The sequence below is a fragment of the Echinops telfairi genome, unplaced genomic scaffold, assembly GCF_000313985.2.
Source record: "Echinops telfairi isolate 266 unplaced genomic scaffold, ASM31398v2 ScPeMD7_3533;HRSCAF=4204_0, whole genome shotgun sequence".
Classification (NCBI taxonomy): domain Eukaryota; kingdom Metazoa; phylum Chordata; class Mammalia; order Afrosoricida; family Tenrecidae; genus Echinops; species Echinops telfairi.
The window spans coordinates 40,649,567-40,665,021 of record NW_022107431.1 but is presented as its reverse complement, the minus strand read 5'-3'; the positions used below and the strand labels follow the sequence as shown (position 1 = coordinate 40,665,021).

At 50.1% G+C, this 15,455-nt stretch overlaps 1 protein-coding gene across 1 annotated transcript in view; it reads left to right on the top strand.

Moving 5' to 3' along the window:
- The first annotated feature begins 353 nt into the window (after positions 1–353).
- METTL24 (methyltransferase like 24) overlaps positions 354–15,455 on the top strand; it is a 104,645-nt gene continuing 89,543 nt past the window's right edge. The window contains exons 1-2 of the mRNA XM_004702181.2: positions 354–476; positions 12,639–12,778. Of these exons, the coding sequence (XP_004702238.1) occupies positions 354–476; positions 12,639–12,778 (263 nt within the window). The remainder of the gene's footprint in view (positions 477–12,638; positions 12,779–15,455) is intronic.

Genomic DNA, 15,455 nt, shown 5'->3' with positions numbered 1-15,455 from the left:
CACATGTTCAAAGCCTCTGTTCTGGAAACGGTAGTAGATGAGGGAGCTGCATCGGAGCCTGCCTGGCGGGGCCGAGTGGAGGATGCCTTTGATCAGCAGGCGGAGCCCCACAGTACACACACACACACACACACACACACATACACCTGGCCCTGGTGACCCTGTGGCTATCCTGGGAGCGGTCCTTCGTCTCTGTGACTGATGTGAGATTGATGACAGTAACTCCCAACCGGCCGGCTGCCCCCAGTGTGGACATGTTTGTTTGCTGACTGTGAAAGCAGCCTCTGTCTGATTGATACTCCTTGTGCCCCCACCCCCATCCCTGCAAGAGGCTCGTGGACACTCTTAGGCCAATGTGTGCTTTCTGTCCCCGACAGGGTCCCCGGTGGCACATCGACCTCCAGCCCTGGGCAGGCCCCTCGCAGTCCCTGGATGAGGAAGCCGTGAGGTTCCTGAGATACATCAGCACCCCTCAGGTAGTGTGCCAGGTGCCATTGGGCCTCCAGAGTTTGCAAAAGATGCATACAGCGCCTTTCAGAGCAGGGTCTTGTCAGGACGAGGGGTGTGGGGGGGTGGGACTTGATTTCTAAAGTCTTGCTGCTTCAAAGTCCAGCATCTCCATCCTTCTAAGGGTATGGCCATCCCCAAATGTTTCAAAACCCCCCCTCCCCCAAAGCACCCTAAAGATCCACTTTAGAAAACTGCTGTGGAAAATCCTTTGGAGTAACAGATTCATCCCTGTGAACAGGCAGTCAAGTGTGGGAGAAAGCACCAACCAGGAGGCGCAAGCCGCCTTGTGAATTGGAGAAGGAATCTGCCTCTTCCCTTTCTTGCTGCAATGCCTGGCAGACAGGTGTGCTGGGCAAGAGGGCAGGGACTTCGTCAGCGGTGGCAGGAGAGGTTAACATGTCCAAGGCTGTCTACGCTCAGCATCTTTAACCGTTACTGCGCACCGCCAGCTGTGATTAGTGACAGCCGTGGTGGCAGCTCCTGCCTGTGCCAGGGCCTGCGCAGACCTTCAGGAGGGTCCAGGGCACTTGACACCGTAGTCAGGCGGTTCTGTTCTCCGGTTGTGTCATCTTGGTTGGGGAAGGAGGGAGAGCTAAAAGAAGGGGGTGGAGGCTCAGGGAAAACTGTATCCAGCACAGCCCCGTTTGGGAAACCAGGCTTGTGAATCTGGGCCATCGCTGGCCTTCCGGGGCCCTTTATAGCCCCCCTCCCACTCGCCCCCCAAACCTGGTGGTCAGTCGGCAAAGCCCCGATTTCCATTCACAGGGCCCACCTCTCGGCCCATAGGAGGCTAGTTTAGGGGGGAAAGAAAGTAAAATTTGGCTGAATGTATCATGAGCAATGGGCTGATAAATTGGTCCCCGTGTTTCACATAATTTCATCGTACTTTGCTGTTGCAAATTAATTTGCCAAACGTTTACAGACTTAATTAAAATGCTGAGGTGCGTAATCTCTATAGGTCTATTATTTGAGAGGTTGGTTTTCCGTGGCATATAAAAAGCTGGACCTCTGAACTGGGACTTAAAGAAAAGCCCTAAGAGGCCCCAGAGAAAAATGAGAGGTGTTGGAACTGATGAATTAGATTTCTGAGCTCTGGGTGCCTCCCTCCAACATAAATTTACCACACACAGGCCACCCCAGCCCCCAGTTCTCTTTTCTGTGAGCTCCGGAGTCATAGTCTGTAAGTTGTAAAAGGCATCTTCTCAGAGAAGATGCTCTTGAGGCACAAACAGGGGCCTTTTGAGCCCCTCCTGGGAGCTTCCCTCTGAATTGTGGGCTGAGAGGAGAAAAGCCAGCAGCAATCCCAACAATAAATAAATAAAGGTTACAGTTTGATGTCGGAGCCCTGGGCAGTTTATTTTGTTTCTCCGACTCACTGTTTTGATCCTGAAAAGCAAGAGATGGTTTGAAATTATTTTTAAGGCCCTATGTTAGGCAGGGTTCTCTAGAGAAACAAAACCAGGACACACACACACAAAGGTTTATACAGCAAGAAGGAGTATAACAGCTCATCAGTCCACACAGCAGTACAGAGAGCTCAGTTCAATTTACTATCCTGGAACAGTTACCGGAAGTTTTTCAACTCACCTGAGCTCCAGTCCAAGGTCAAGGAAGCAGACGGAGGAGTCTTCCCCCAGGCAGGACAGGCAGAGTGTGCCCGCAGGCAGCAGAGAGCAGGGTGCGTCAGCCACAGCCAGTAGCTCAGGAACTTAGCGGAGCAGGCCTTGATGGGATCTTGAACTCAAGAAATGCACTGTCATAGGCTCCACCAGCCTCAAGCTCAAGTGATGAAGCAGGTCTCAGAGGAGCCTCAGGCTCTAGTGACATGATCCACGCGGCTTGGCCCACAGTAGTGCAGCACACTCGCTCAAGCAGCAGCACACTGGTCCGATCACCAGGCAGGAAGAGAAGAGATGGGATACCAGCTGTCTTTGCTTATCTCTGTCCCCCTACAAGCAAGCTGAACCCTGATTAAAATCCGCCCACATGTTCCTATTGGCCTCCTTGGCACAATCAACCTAACCATCACAGGCCCTTTTTGTTGGGCAGGCTGTATGGTGCTGAGGATGGACACCAGCCACGTCATGCTGAACACCTTGCAAGTGCCAGGAACTATGCGAGGCCTTGGGGACACAGTCTGTCCTCAAACAAGCTGGGGAGGATGGTAAATGGTACAGCAATTATTATTCAACTCCGTGTGTTTACACGAGGGAGTGGGTTGTTGATTTTCTCTAGAAGGGGGTCATTTTATTCAGATGGAAAACTCACTGGCTGCGATCGAGTCAGTTCTGACTCATAGTGACTGGGTAGAGTTGCCCCTGTGGGTTTCTGAGACTCTTTGTGGGAGGAGAAAGTCTCTTTCGCCACCCCCCCACAGAGCAGCTAGTGGTTTTGAATTGCTGGCCTTGTCGTTCGCAGCAGCCCAGGATGCCACTCAGCTCCAAACCAAACTCACCGCCTTCGAATTGATGCTGACTCATAGTATCAGACAGGCTTTCCAAGACTATCACTGTGCTGGACAAAGTCCCATTTACTCCCTCAGTCTGGCTGGTAGTTTCAAACTACAGCCCTTGAGGATCACAGCCCGATTTGTGACCACTGTGCCACCAGGGCTCGTCGTATCCAGGCAGAGGACGGCCCTTTCCTGTACTGCCAGGTGCGTAGGAGGCCAGCAGGTGGGAGCCCGTCAGAGATGACCCGGGCTGGGTCTTGGTGAATCCGAATCTCCCACTCACCAGTGCCTCGGTCTTTCTCCCGATGGCGTGCAGGGCTTTTCAGCTGCCTTTGTCGCTGTGCCGCACTTGGCATTCACCTTGGCAGCTAAAGACTGCAGAGTATTAGAGTTCCTGTTATGTCAAGCTCTCAGTTCGCAGCAGTGAGTCATCCTGGGCGGGGGAAACACACACACACACACACACACACACACACACACACCCCTCAGAAGGCGCTCAAGTGAATTTCACCCCATGCTTGTGTGCTGCTCTGAAAAGAAAGTATTGATTTCCCTCAGACCTGTGTTCAAGCTTGCCCAGCAAGGCCCAGCGTTGGCTCTGCTCACATCGATTTCTTCATTCCTCACTTCGTGAAATCCTCGTGGAGCCCCAGTCTGCGGCTGACGCAGAGCCAGGCCTTGGGAAGTCAAGCCTGTATGAGCTGCAGACTGCTAGCGACCCTGTAGGACAGGTTAGAATGGCCCCTGAGGATTTCTGAGACTGTAGCTCTTTATGGGAGCAGAAAGCCTCATGTTGCTCCCATGGAGCAGCTGGTGGTTCTGAACCGCTGACCTTGTAGTTAGCAGTCCAATGAGTAACTGCTACTCTATCAGGGACACCCACCCACACACACATAAACAGCTAGGGTGCAAGGGAAGCCACGTGGTCTGGGGAAGGCTCCCGAGGCTGGGGCAGCTGGGAACAGGGCACAGCTGTCCCTTGGGGCTGTACAGACAGCGTCAGGCTGCACTGGGAAAGGTGGTCTAGGCTTATGTAGCCTGGTGCCCCTATGGCATGGTTGGGCCCTGCATTACTTAATGAGACACAAAAGACTGCACTGAGGCATTTGAGAAGGGCGTGGAGAGCCTCGGCACCAGTTTAACTAGGTATCAGTGTCCTCGAACATCGGGAAAGCTGTCTCCAAGTTCTGGAGTCGCAGATACACCGCCTGCTGCCGACGAGGAGCGGTGGAATCACCAACCCAGTGCGGTGTTCTGAGGGCTGGCTTCAGCAGCAGCTTTGTGGCTCCCCCGAAGCAGATGCTGTCAGGAAGCGTGCCTGCAATGTGAAATTAACCTAAGCTATGGTTGCCGTTTTCACACTGAAGGAAGGAAAAGAAGTTTAAAATCAACCTCTCTACCCATCTATCTGCCTGTACCTCCCTGCCCGCCCCTCCACACGAAATTGGGACTAAAGCAATGAAAATACATCTTTCAAAAGAATGGGGCTGCCTGAGCAGACGGTTGATCACCGAGGCAATTCTTGTCACCACCACCACCCCACACACACATTTTGAGGGCTCCCTCTGCCAGGTCCCACTTTGAGTCTGGCACATGCGCCCTTTTGGAATACAAAAGGAGGCAGAAATAAATCAAGATGCCTTTCAGTTAAATTGCTACGAAAACATCTCAGGAAACATTTTCCCTTCTCCGTGTGTTTTCCCTCGTCCCAGCCCAGCGTGATGCGGGAGGGGGGTGGGGTGTTGTGAGCGGGAATGGAATGACTTGGGTTGGAGCTTAGCTAGCAGTTGCTAGCCCTCACTTACTTTGCTTGCTTGAGAGTTTATTGACATCTGGGTCGTAAATCTTAACCAGGAAGTGTTGGAAAAAATCAATATTTAATTAGTTTTTAGGAGCAGCACTTTACTGGGTACTCCAAGTTGATTTCAGAAGCTAATGCCTACCAGGGAGGTGGGTAAGGGAAGTTAAATAAGCAGGGGACAATCGCTGTGTTTGGTTTTGGAGCGAGGGGAAGACGAGCCACATTAGCAGAGAGATTGAGCAGCCAAGACTGTCTTCTCTGCGTGCATGCAAGGTGGAATCTGTGGAAGAAGAAGACATAATTCAAGAAAGGTCCACCTTTGAGAGGCGAGTAGCCTCGTTCCGATGGTGGCCAAGGCACGGTGGCTGGACCGCCAAACCTTGGCCCTCAGTAGTACCAGCTTGGAGTTGTTAGGGATGGAGCAGGGTCATCCGCAGGGGTTCATCAGCCCTGCTGAAACCCACAGCCTCATAACACACAAGCTTCCACTGAGGGCTGGGTGGTGGCTGTGCACGAAGTGCATTGGCTGGGAATTGAACCTGGGTCTCCCGCCATGGAAGACAGAAACGTTCTACCACCAGCCCACAGCCAGTGCTCACCCATCTGGCGCTTCATTCGCAGTGGGGTAAGCAGGGCTGCCATCTCAGTTTAAAGTTCTGGCTTAAGTGTGGCCTCTTCCCTTAATGGGCACAGCTCAGCCCAAGCTCGGACGTTTGCTGGAACTTTATAAAGTGTTCCCAGTAAGCTCACACGATTAACCTGGGTAGGCATCTCCTGGGGAGGTTATTGAAATGCATTTTCTTTGATGTCCGCTTCAGAGTCTGAGGTTGACGGTGTGCAGTGGTACGAGGAGTCCTGGTGGCGTCGTGCATTATCAGTTGGGCTGCTTACCACAAGGTCGGCCGTTAAAATCCACCAGTTGCTCTGAGGGAGAAAGATGAAGTCTTCAGCTCCATTTGTAACCTCAGAAACCGGTCAGCCCTGCTCTGCCCTGTAAGGTCGCTAGGGGGTGGAATCATGAGTGGCCATGAGCTTGGCTTGGGTTTAGCTCTAGTGGGCCTGAGGAATCTACATTGGAAGCACTTTCCGGCTGGTTGTGATGTCCGTGGCCCACACTTTGAAAAACACCGAGGGAGAAGCCGGAGTTAAATTTCAATAGTGCATTCTGCATTTGGGGACCTTGCGCATCTGTAGTCTGGTCCCTGGTGGCGTAATAGTTACACGTTGAACTGCTGACTCATTGGCCTGCGGGATTCAGGAAAGTGTTATCTCTAGCCCCGTTTTTTCCAAGGTCACTTACTGCACCACAGCCCCAGGATGCATTGTGTAGTAACATCTGTGTAAACATACAGGAGCCCCGGTGGTGTCGTGGTTACTACTGCAAGGTCAGCAGTTTGAAACCCCCGGCCGCTTGGAGGAGGGGGTGTGGAAAGACGGGGATGCCCTTTCCCATAAAGAGTTACAGTCTCAGACACTCACGGGGGCATGTCGACCTTGTTGTATGGGGGTGACCGAGTCAGCATTGACACGATGGCAGTGAGAAGCCGAGCCTAAGTCCCATTCTGTGCCACCGCTCTGTGCAGCCACCACTCAGGTTGCTGCCAAGATGCTTCCACTGGAGCCTTCAGATGAAGGCTGGCCAGGAAGAAAGACCTGGTGACCAGTTCTGGGAAGCCCGCCAAGCACGAGCCTGCGGATTGCCAGGGTCTGCTCCCACACCGATCACCAGGCTGGCTTGGGCCACGGCAGCACTTGGTTCCCTTTTGCGTGGAGTTGGCCTGATTGGGCGGGGGCGGGGGTGGGGAGTGTAGACTCAACAAGCCAAGGCTGAATCACAACAACAAGGCGCCGTCACCTACCTGCATGTAGAGCATGGCCCAGTGAACACCTGGGGCTCTGACTAATTCGATTAGCACCACCCCCTCCCTGGGGCAGGTGGGTGCACCGGTGGGGAGTAGGAGGTGGGCAGGCAGAAGTACAATTTCCACTGCTCTGTGGGAGAAGGGCAGGAGATGAATTGCACAAATTAACATGTGGAGACACCCAGTGAATACATGCATCCTGTCGGAGTAGCCTGAGGGAAGATTCAATTTCATCTTCTATCACAGTTTTGTTTCTACCCCTTCCCCACACATACTTCTCAATAGCAGTTGAGGATAGCGAAGTAGGAAGGTACTGGGTTCAAGGAAAAACCTTATTTAAAACGTTTTAAAGCTTTTCTCTAAAAACATCCAACGATGTTCTCACAATTACTGTTAAAAAGAGGGGAATATAAGAACGTTGAAGGAAAAATTGAATGGAAAGATAATGCAATTTTCCCACAATCTTTTTGAAGTGCTCGGATGATTTTGCCAAGCCAGCCTGAGCATATAACAAGGATTAGACAAGGCAGCAGCTGATGTATCATTGGATACACACACACACACACACACACACACACACACTAGCTGTCATCCAGTGAATTATGATTCATGATGATCCCATGCGTTTCAGGTGAGCACTGGGCTCCATAGGATTTCAATGGTCAATTTTTCAAAAATGGATAGTCAGGCTTTCTTCGGAGGCACCGCTCGGTGCATTCATTTGCCAGTCTTGCCGTGAGCAGTTGAGGCTTACCCAGTGGGGGGAGCGCCACAGAAGATACCATGTTCAGATTATTTTTTTGAAATAGCAACTGAAGAAGAGAGAAGAAGAGGACTTGGCCACGTGCTCTCCTGTGTCTCTCATTTCCGTGATTGCCCTTTTCTGCGGCAGTGGCCCTCTTTGGGGTCCTTCGTTTGCTCCTACACGGTTTTCCTTTGCACAAACCTCTTTGTCTACGTCTTCCCTCATGTCTTTGGATACATTTAATGTTGTTCCATTCAATCATCTACTCTTCATTCGCTGGTCATTCCTAGATGCACATGCATGTTCGCTGTCATGTCCACGTAAGGGGCCACTGTTTCGCTGTTATCTGTGGGTCTTGTTTCGTTGGAGCACTGGGTTTTCCAAGGCCCTTCTCAGTCTCAGTTCCCCGTGTGGCCCGTTTCTGCCCTCGCTGCTTTCTATACGAAACCCGTAGGCCAGCAGAACCTTCGCCTTTTCTTCTTGTCTCCCCTCTTTCTGGGTCAGAACACCTTCTCCATCCTTGGTCTAATGGAGATCCAAGCGTTCCAAATCTTGTCTTTCAACTTCCAATCTCTCCCACACACAGGAGAGAACACAGTGTGGTTGGTCTGCCCATCAGGGGCACCACTCTCAATCAGGGGCACAGTCACCTCTCATTATTCCCGTTCCCTGGTAGCACAGTTCACTTTTGTGGCCATAAAACCCACACCCAGCAGGGTCCCTTCAGCGCTGCCTGTTGTCTTCGATTTCCTTCCCTGCTCCGTGAGGGCTGCTTCCATTTGACCTGGTGTTCCGGGGAAGCACAGGCTGACTCCTGTCTGTTTCAGGAGGAAGAGTTGACACTTCCCCAGAAGGCCCTCTGGAAGATGTGGGTTTCAGAGCCCCAGTGACCCTGGGGTGATGGAAGGAGCAGTTTCTGCACAGGGCACCCAGTTCCTGACTCCCTGTGGAGGACCTTCTGTAGCATTCACTCCCAGGCCTGTAGGCGATAGGTACCAGTTAGGGAGTCCCACTGCACTTGGGCCGAGAAGGCTGCCTTTTGACTTACAGCCCACCCTGTCCCATATGGCTGTGGGTGTAGCCTCTCCTCAGGATGCTTGTCTTACTCAGCCATTCTCAGTGCTGACTGTAATGTGGGGGAAACAGACCCAAACTGGTCCCCAGGGAAGTCGGTCCTGTGGTTTCAGAGGCCTGAGCTATGGGCTGCATAGAGAGGTGGGTGGGGTGCTGACTGCCTATGGGAGCAGACTCCATTAGAGGGGCTGTCTGTAGCCTCTCAAAAACCCACTGCCATCAAGTGACTCCTAGCCACCCTGTTGGACAGGCTCGCGCCGCCCCTGCAGGCTTCTGAGACTGAAACTCGTTACCGGAGGAGAAAGCCGCAGGGAGCTTGTGGTTTTGAACTGCTGACCTTGCAGCTTTCAGCCCAACGTGTAACCCACTATACCACCAAGCTCCAATAGTTTCTGTAGCCTGGTGGGGAGAGGTGTCAGCTCTGGTCAGATCCCCATGGTGGTCTGCCTGGTTGCTCTCAGAGCCCCCGCTCCCTCCACCTGGTGGTAAACTGTGAGTGCAGCCTGCAAGCAAGACTCCTGTTTCCAGCACACAGCACCCTCCGTCCGCAGGTCTCAGCACCGACCGCAGGTCTCAGCACCGGCCGGCCGGCAGTGCGAGCAGACGAAGCCTACGGGACTCCCAGAGAGGTTTGTCCTGTGGGTCTCAGAGGCCGGAGCGGTGGGCGACACAGGGAGGCAGACAGAGTGCTGACTTGGAGGACAGACTTCACAGCGGGGGCCTCCTTGGCAGTTCACCGTAGTCTTGCAGCCTACAGTGTCCAGCTGGGGGAGGTTCTGGCACATCCAAATGGAGCCCAGGGAGGTTGCTCTTGTTATCAGTCACTCCGTAGTAGGTTAGCAGAGGGGATTCTCCCCACTGTAGATGCCAGCGTCCAGCTCCCAGGACATATACATACATGTACCTGTATGTGTATGTCTATATATACATAGTCCTCAGGCAATAGTCTCCAGAGCCTGAAGGACTTGCTCTCACGTGCCTCAGCTTCATCCTCAACTTGAATGTGAGCCATTGATGGTTTGTTCCACAGTCAGCGGCTGACCTTGTTTTGCCTGATGATAGTGAGCTTCCCCATCCCCCTTTCCACAGAGGTGCCGACTTGGTTCATGTGTATTCCATGTGGCGAGGTCCCTGTGTGTAACCTGCCACCCACTGCCATCCAGTCCGTTATGACCCATCCCAGACCCATCCAAGGCTATCCATTTCTACGTGGCAGCAGATCACCCATCTCTCTGGGAGCAGTTGGTGGGTTTGGAACCACTGATCTTTTGGTTAGCAATACAGGGCTCACCCAACATCCCCTCCAGGGCTCCTTTCTCTTTGTTATTGAAAAAGATGTTTTCAATGAAAAACTTGTTTGCCCGGCGAAATTCTGCCATGTGATGTCCAGTTCATTTCTGTCCTTCTGTCCCTACTACTGAGCCTTCCTCTTTGTCTCCAGCTTTTACATTCCAGTCAGTGATGGTAGTGCATCTGGGTTGCATATGTGAGCGGTTTCAGAACGAAGATGCTGGTAGAATTTTTCTATTTCCACATCATTGACTTTAGTAATTACTGCATACATTTGAAGAATAGTTGTATTAATTGCTATTCCTCCTAAGCAGGGGACCTCAAATTACGGCCCGTGGGCCACATGCGGCCTGCCGAGGACATTTATCTGGCCTGCTGGGTGTTTTTGCCCCATTTGTTTTTTTACTTCAAAATAAGATATATGCAGTATGCATAGGAATTTGTTCATAGTTTTTTTTTAACTATAGTCCGGCCCTCCAACGGGTCTGAGGGACAGTGAACTGGCCCCGTTTAAAAAGTTTGAGGATCCCTGCTCCTAAGTATATGGATTCAATCCTATTATAGTCAGCCTAGTACATGGATATCATGAATATGACTCCATTCCACTTGAATTTTTCATTCCTGCCATCGGAAGCCATATGATAGTCTGATTAGAAATGGCCAATACCAGTCCATTTCGTTTCACTAGTGACTAGGCTACCCATCTGCATGCATTCCATTTCATTTTTGACTGCTTCCAGTTTTCCTAGATTATCGTTCGTACAATCCTCATTCTGATTATGAATGGAAGTTTGCAGCTGTTTCTTGTCATGTTGCATCATACCCCATCCACAAATGAACATCCGGAAGCTCTGCTCCAACATGCGATTAAGGACAACTCTCCTTTGAGCAGGCAGTTCCTCCCACTCATTTTCTGAATGCTTTCTGACGGGGGTGCTCATCTGGCGGTGCTTGGTCTGCTGCTCTTCCACTGCTGCTCATGAACTGCCCGTGGTGAATCCGTCAGAAGGGGGGCGCCTAGTCTTTCTTCCTGAAGTCCGATCACAGGAAACGCCTTCCCCATGGTTAACCTGCCAGGATCGGAAACGCCAGTGGCATAACTTGTACCGTCACAGCCACACACGGTCAGTCACCACAGTATGACAAACTGAGGGGCAAGTGGGGTGTGCTGTGCACATGGCTACAGGAGGAAAAGTGCTAGTTTTCATCCGGTCCTTTCGGACTCACGAGGACCCCTGTGTGTCAGAATGGGGTTGTGCTCCATGAGGTTCTGATGGCCGATTCCCGGCAGGGGGTGGCCAGGCCTTTCTGCCCAGGTGTCTCTGGGTGGACTCTGCCAACCTTTTAGGTTGCTTCATTCTGTTTCTCAGTAAATACTGATACCCATTCCTGCAGCTCAGTGAACCAATCCCTACACATGAGAATATTTTTCTTGGTATCACCATGTAAATACTTCACAGTCAGAATCCTCTGCTGGGAACACCCCAAGCCACACTGTTAGTTTTACAGGCCTGAGCATACGTACCGCATAACGCAGTAACACGTGTGTCCTCTAGTGGCCCAGTGGTGGCTTTGGAATAGATAGGCGGGTACTTGGAAAAGTTCATGGAAAATGATGATCTTTTCTTTCCATTTTTCCACACACTGTTTGAAGCCCCTTCCTATATGACTATGGGACCTGCGGAATAATAAAAAAATATGTAACCATGGGCAAGTGGCAGAATAGTTCACAAAGGAAATGTTCTCAATCCTACTTGGGTGAGTAGGCACCAGAGTTTTCAAAGCTTGTGAGCAGGGCCCTAAGGTGCAGTGATCGCTCTCTCATCATCCAGAGGAAAGAGGTTGTTGAAAACCAAAGGACACGTGGAGCAACTGACCCAAGGGATGGTGTGTCCATAGACACACCAGTCTCCATCCACCACCCTGAGACCCAAAGAACTCGGTGGTGCCCGGTTGTCACTACCAACTGCTCTGAAATGGATCACATGAGAAGGATCTTGATAGAATGGGGAAAAAGCTCAATGTCATAAAGGAAACCAGGCTTACTGGTCGGATAGAGATGGGGGGAACTCCCAAGACTGTGGCCCTCAGTCACCCGTTAGGTCTGGCATTGAACTCACATTTGTGTTAGAATAACCGCCATGCAAGATCAAACAGGCAGCATTTGACTAAGGCCAATACGAAGGGTTAGGAAAGGAGGAGGAATAGAAATGGGAAATACAGGAGCACCCGGGATCACTAAGGGATGGCACCTTGAGGGGCTTGCAATGGAAACAAAATGCATATGGATTGTTGAATGTAACACTGATGGTCCACTCTTCACCTAATTCCCAATTTCAAAAAACGAAAAGTATAGACAGTTGAATCAACCAACCATCAACAAAAACAAACAAACAATGAAGAGTTAATATGCTAGGCAAAGGAAGTACCGCAGTGGACACTTGGTATCAAATATTGGTGACAAAATATGTAAAACAACACATGGCGTGGCACCCGTGTGCTTGTTCTCACTCACAGTGGACAGTCCACCAGCTCCTTAGGGTCATTATGGTCAATAAAGCAGCCGTGCATAAGGAAATAGACAGAAAGGTAGACTTTGGTAAAGACCAAAGATTATTACATTCTGTAGAGGTTAATACTGAGCTACTCAGGTACCCCTAAATCAGTAGCATTAAGCTTCCTTCCAAGCCTGCTTATGGTCTGTACTAGGTCACGGCTGGTCTGGTATCTTAAATCCCTCCACACATTTGATAGCAACCCTGTGTTCCCAGGGGAGGAGAGTAGTTAGCAGTGGAGGACATCACTGTTCTATCAGGGTTTGAGGGACTGGGGGAACAGAGGTCTCTGTCTGCCATTTATCACCCAGCATTTTAAATGGTTCACATTGATTTCCAATCCCTACAGATCGCATGTGATCACATGAGTACAGATAGTCTGGTGACTGACTCCAGCCCCGTCCAGAAGCCCTGGTCAGTCTGTCTCGATGATCGGTTTGGCTTGGCTCATCAAATTCGCAGCAAGAAGTGTCGCCTGTACTCTTTGGGGTAAGTGCATTGCATAGCTGAGGGCACCAGGCTTTGCCAGCCGCACAAGGGGATGACTGGCTGCAATGTGCCTCTAGTGGGTGCTGTGCTTTGTCGATGCAGACACAAGTGTTGATTATGTGACAGTGGGCACTTGCAGATTTGCCGAGGTCTCCTGGCCATGGCCACTTCCTCTCACACTCTGCTGGTCGTAAATTGGCAGCTCTTCAGTCTGAGGTTACTTTGGGCGTTGCCAATGGTTTCCAGCTAGAATCAGAATATCCTTATTATAAAAAGAACAGGAGCCTTCATGGCAAGGTCAGCAGTTCAAGACCACCAGTCACTCCTCAGGTTAAAGATGGGGCTTTCTACTCTGGTAAACAATTAGAGTGTCCAAACCCACAGGAGTGGTTTTTTCCTGCCCTATAGGTTCACTATGAGTTGGCAGCAAGTCAATTTCAGTGAGTTGGGTTTTTTAAACATTATTATTATAAAGAGAGAAGGATATTAGTGAATACCGCTAGAAGAAAGTAAACAAGAGCATGTGATAGGCAGCTTCTACACAGTAGAGCTGAGTGAGAGGCAGTGGTGGCTCACTGGCAGTATCCTCTGCCTTCTAAGCGGGAGACCCATGTTCGATTCCTGGACGATGCAGCGCATGTGCAGCCGCCACACTCATCCACTCCTCTGTCAGCGGAGGCTTACACGGACGGGGCTGTGATGCTGAACAGACGTCAGCAGAGCTTCCTGACGAAGATGGTCTAGGAAGAAAGCTTGGAATGTTCTGCTGAAAGCCAGCCTGTGAGCTCTGACCCGCCACAATCAGGGGACTCCAGAGGCTGGACAGCATTTTGTCCCATTGTTCACAGGCCATCGTGCGCTGGAGGCTGACGTGATGACCGCTAACAATGTGACATACAAACCAAGACAAATGGCAACTGTTGGGTTTTCATTGTCTGTGCCAATGGGAAATTTGCAGAGTTTCACATGGAAAATAAATAAGGAAAGGAGGAAAGAAAGAAAGAAGGAAGGGAAGGAAGGAAGGAAGGAAGGAAGGAAGGAAGGAAGGAAGGAAGGAAGGAAGGAAGGAAGGAAGGAAGGAAGGAAGGAAGGAAAGAAATGAGGAATATCTTAAGAAATCCGTCTCATCTTGTCAAATAGGTTTTGGGAAAATGGGTGTTTAGCTATTCAGCCTGAAAATGACGTAGGTGTACAAATAGATGTAAGGAACTTACCGTAAAAGGTGAAGACGAAGTAATGGGAATGATATGTCACTAAATATAATGGTACTCATTTATAAACAGTTATACATGAGCTGTGCCTCAGGGAAAAGGCAGGAGAAGGGAACAGGGAGTGAATTACTGGCTAGAGGGAGACTCGTGTTTACTGGGGTGAAGGGAAAAGCAATATACAATAAGTGGAAGCAGCAAACATGATGGAGGTGGGGGAAGACATTGGGAGGAGTGCAAGAATTAAAGGCAACAGAGGTAAATGCTGCTATAAGCACATCCTGCAGTGGTGGTGATGGATGAGTCGATTCACACATAGTGATTACACATTGGGGTGTGAGCCTCAAGGTCAGCAGTTCTAAACCACCAGCCACTCCATAGGAGAAAGACCAGGTTTTCTACTCTGATAAAGAGTTACTGTGTCAGAAACTCACTGGGGCAATCATACTCTGTCCTAAAGGATGGCTTTGAGTCGGCACTGACTTGATGGCAGTGAGCTTGGTGTTTGTTTGCTTGTTTTGGTTTATGGGCAGATGCATGAGGAGACATGCAGGATGAAAGGGTATGGGAGGGAGAGTGGAGTATACCCGCATGTATCCATAGGTTCAACAGAGGATATTGGTACCTGAATACTTAACTTTGCTGCAAATGTTTCCATGAATGTGATGGAGTATACTGGGGATAAAGTTGGGAAAACTTCCAAGATAAACCACACATTTGGAAGAAATGAGTTACAGGGCCTGGGGACTCAGGACCATAGTCTAAGGAACACCAAGGCCAGCTGTCATAACAGAATGAAGAAAATTAAAGACACATGGAAACAACTAGTCCTCTGGACTAATGGAGCACGTAAACATTCGTTTTCATGGGCCTGAGACCAGAAGAACTAAATGGTGCCCAACTATCACTACCAATGATTCTGAAATGAATCACATTTAAAGGTCCTGGGTAAGCTGGGAGAAAAATGTGGAACAAAACTAAAATTTATTTTTTTTAAGACGTTCCGACTCGCTGGTCAGATAGGGAGTGGTGAAACCCCTGAGACTACAGCCCTTAGTCACCTTTCTAGTCTGGGCATGAACTCATCCCCCTGAGGATGGCTTACTTTCCAGCCAGACAACACACACGTTTATGTGGGGAACACTGGGGAGCTATGGGCACCTTGGGATAATCAACCCTCTGAGACCCAAAGGAGAGCATTTCCCCAAGGACGAAGTTCAGCAGGTTAGGAAAGAAGGGGAAATGGAAACAGGAAACAGGATGGAAGTAGGATGCATAATGTTACATTGTGGGGATTGCAATCAATGAGATGAAACAAAATGTGGATGAACTGTTGAATGGAAAACTGATGTACAGTGAACCCTCGTTTATTGCGGTTAATCGGTTCTAGACCCTACCGTGATAAATGAAATTCCGCGAAGTAGGATTCCTTATTTGTAAATCAAATATTTTCGTAGTTAGAGCATAGA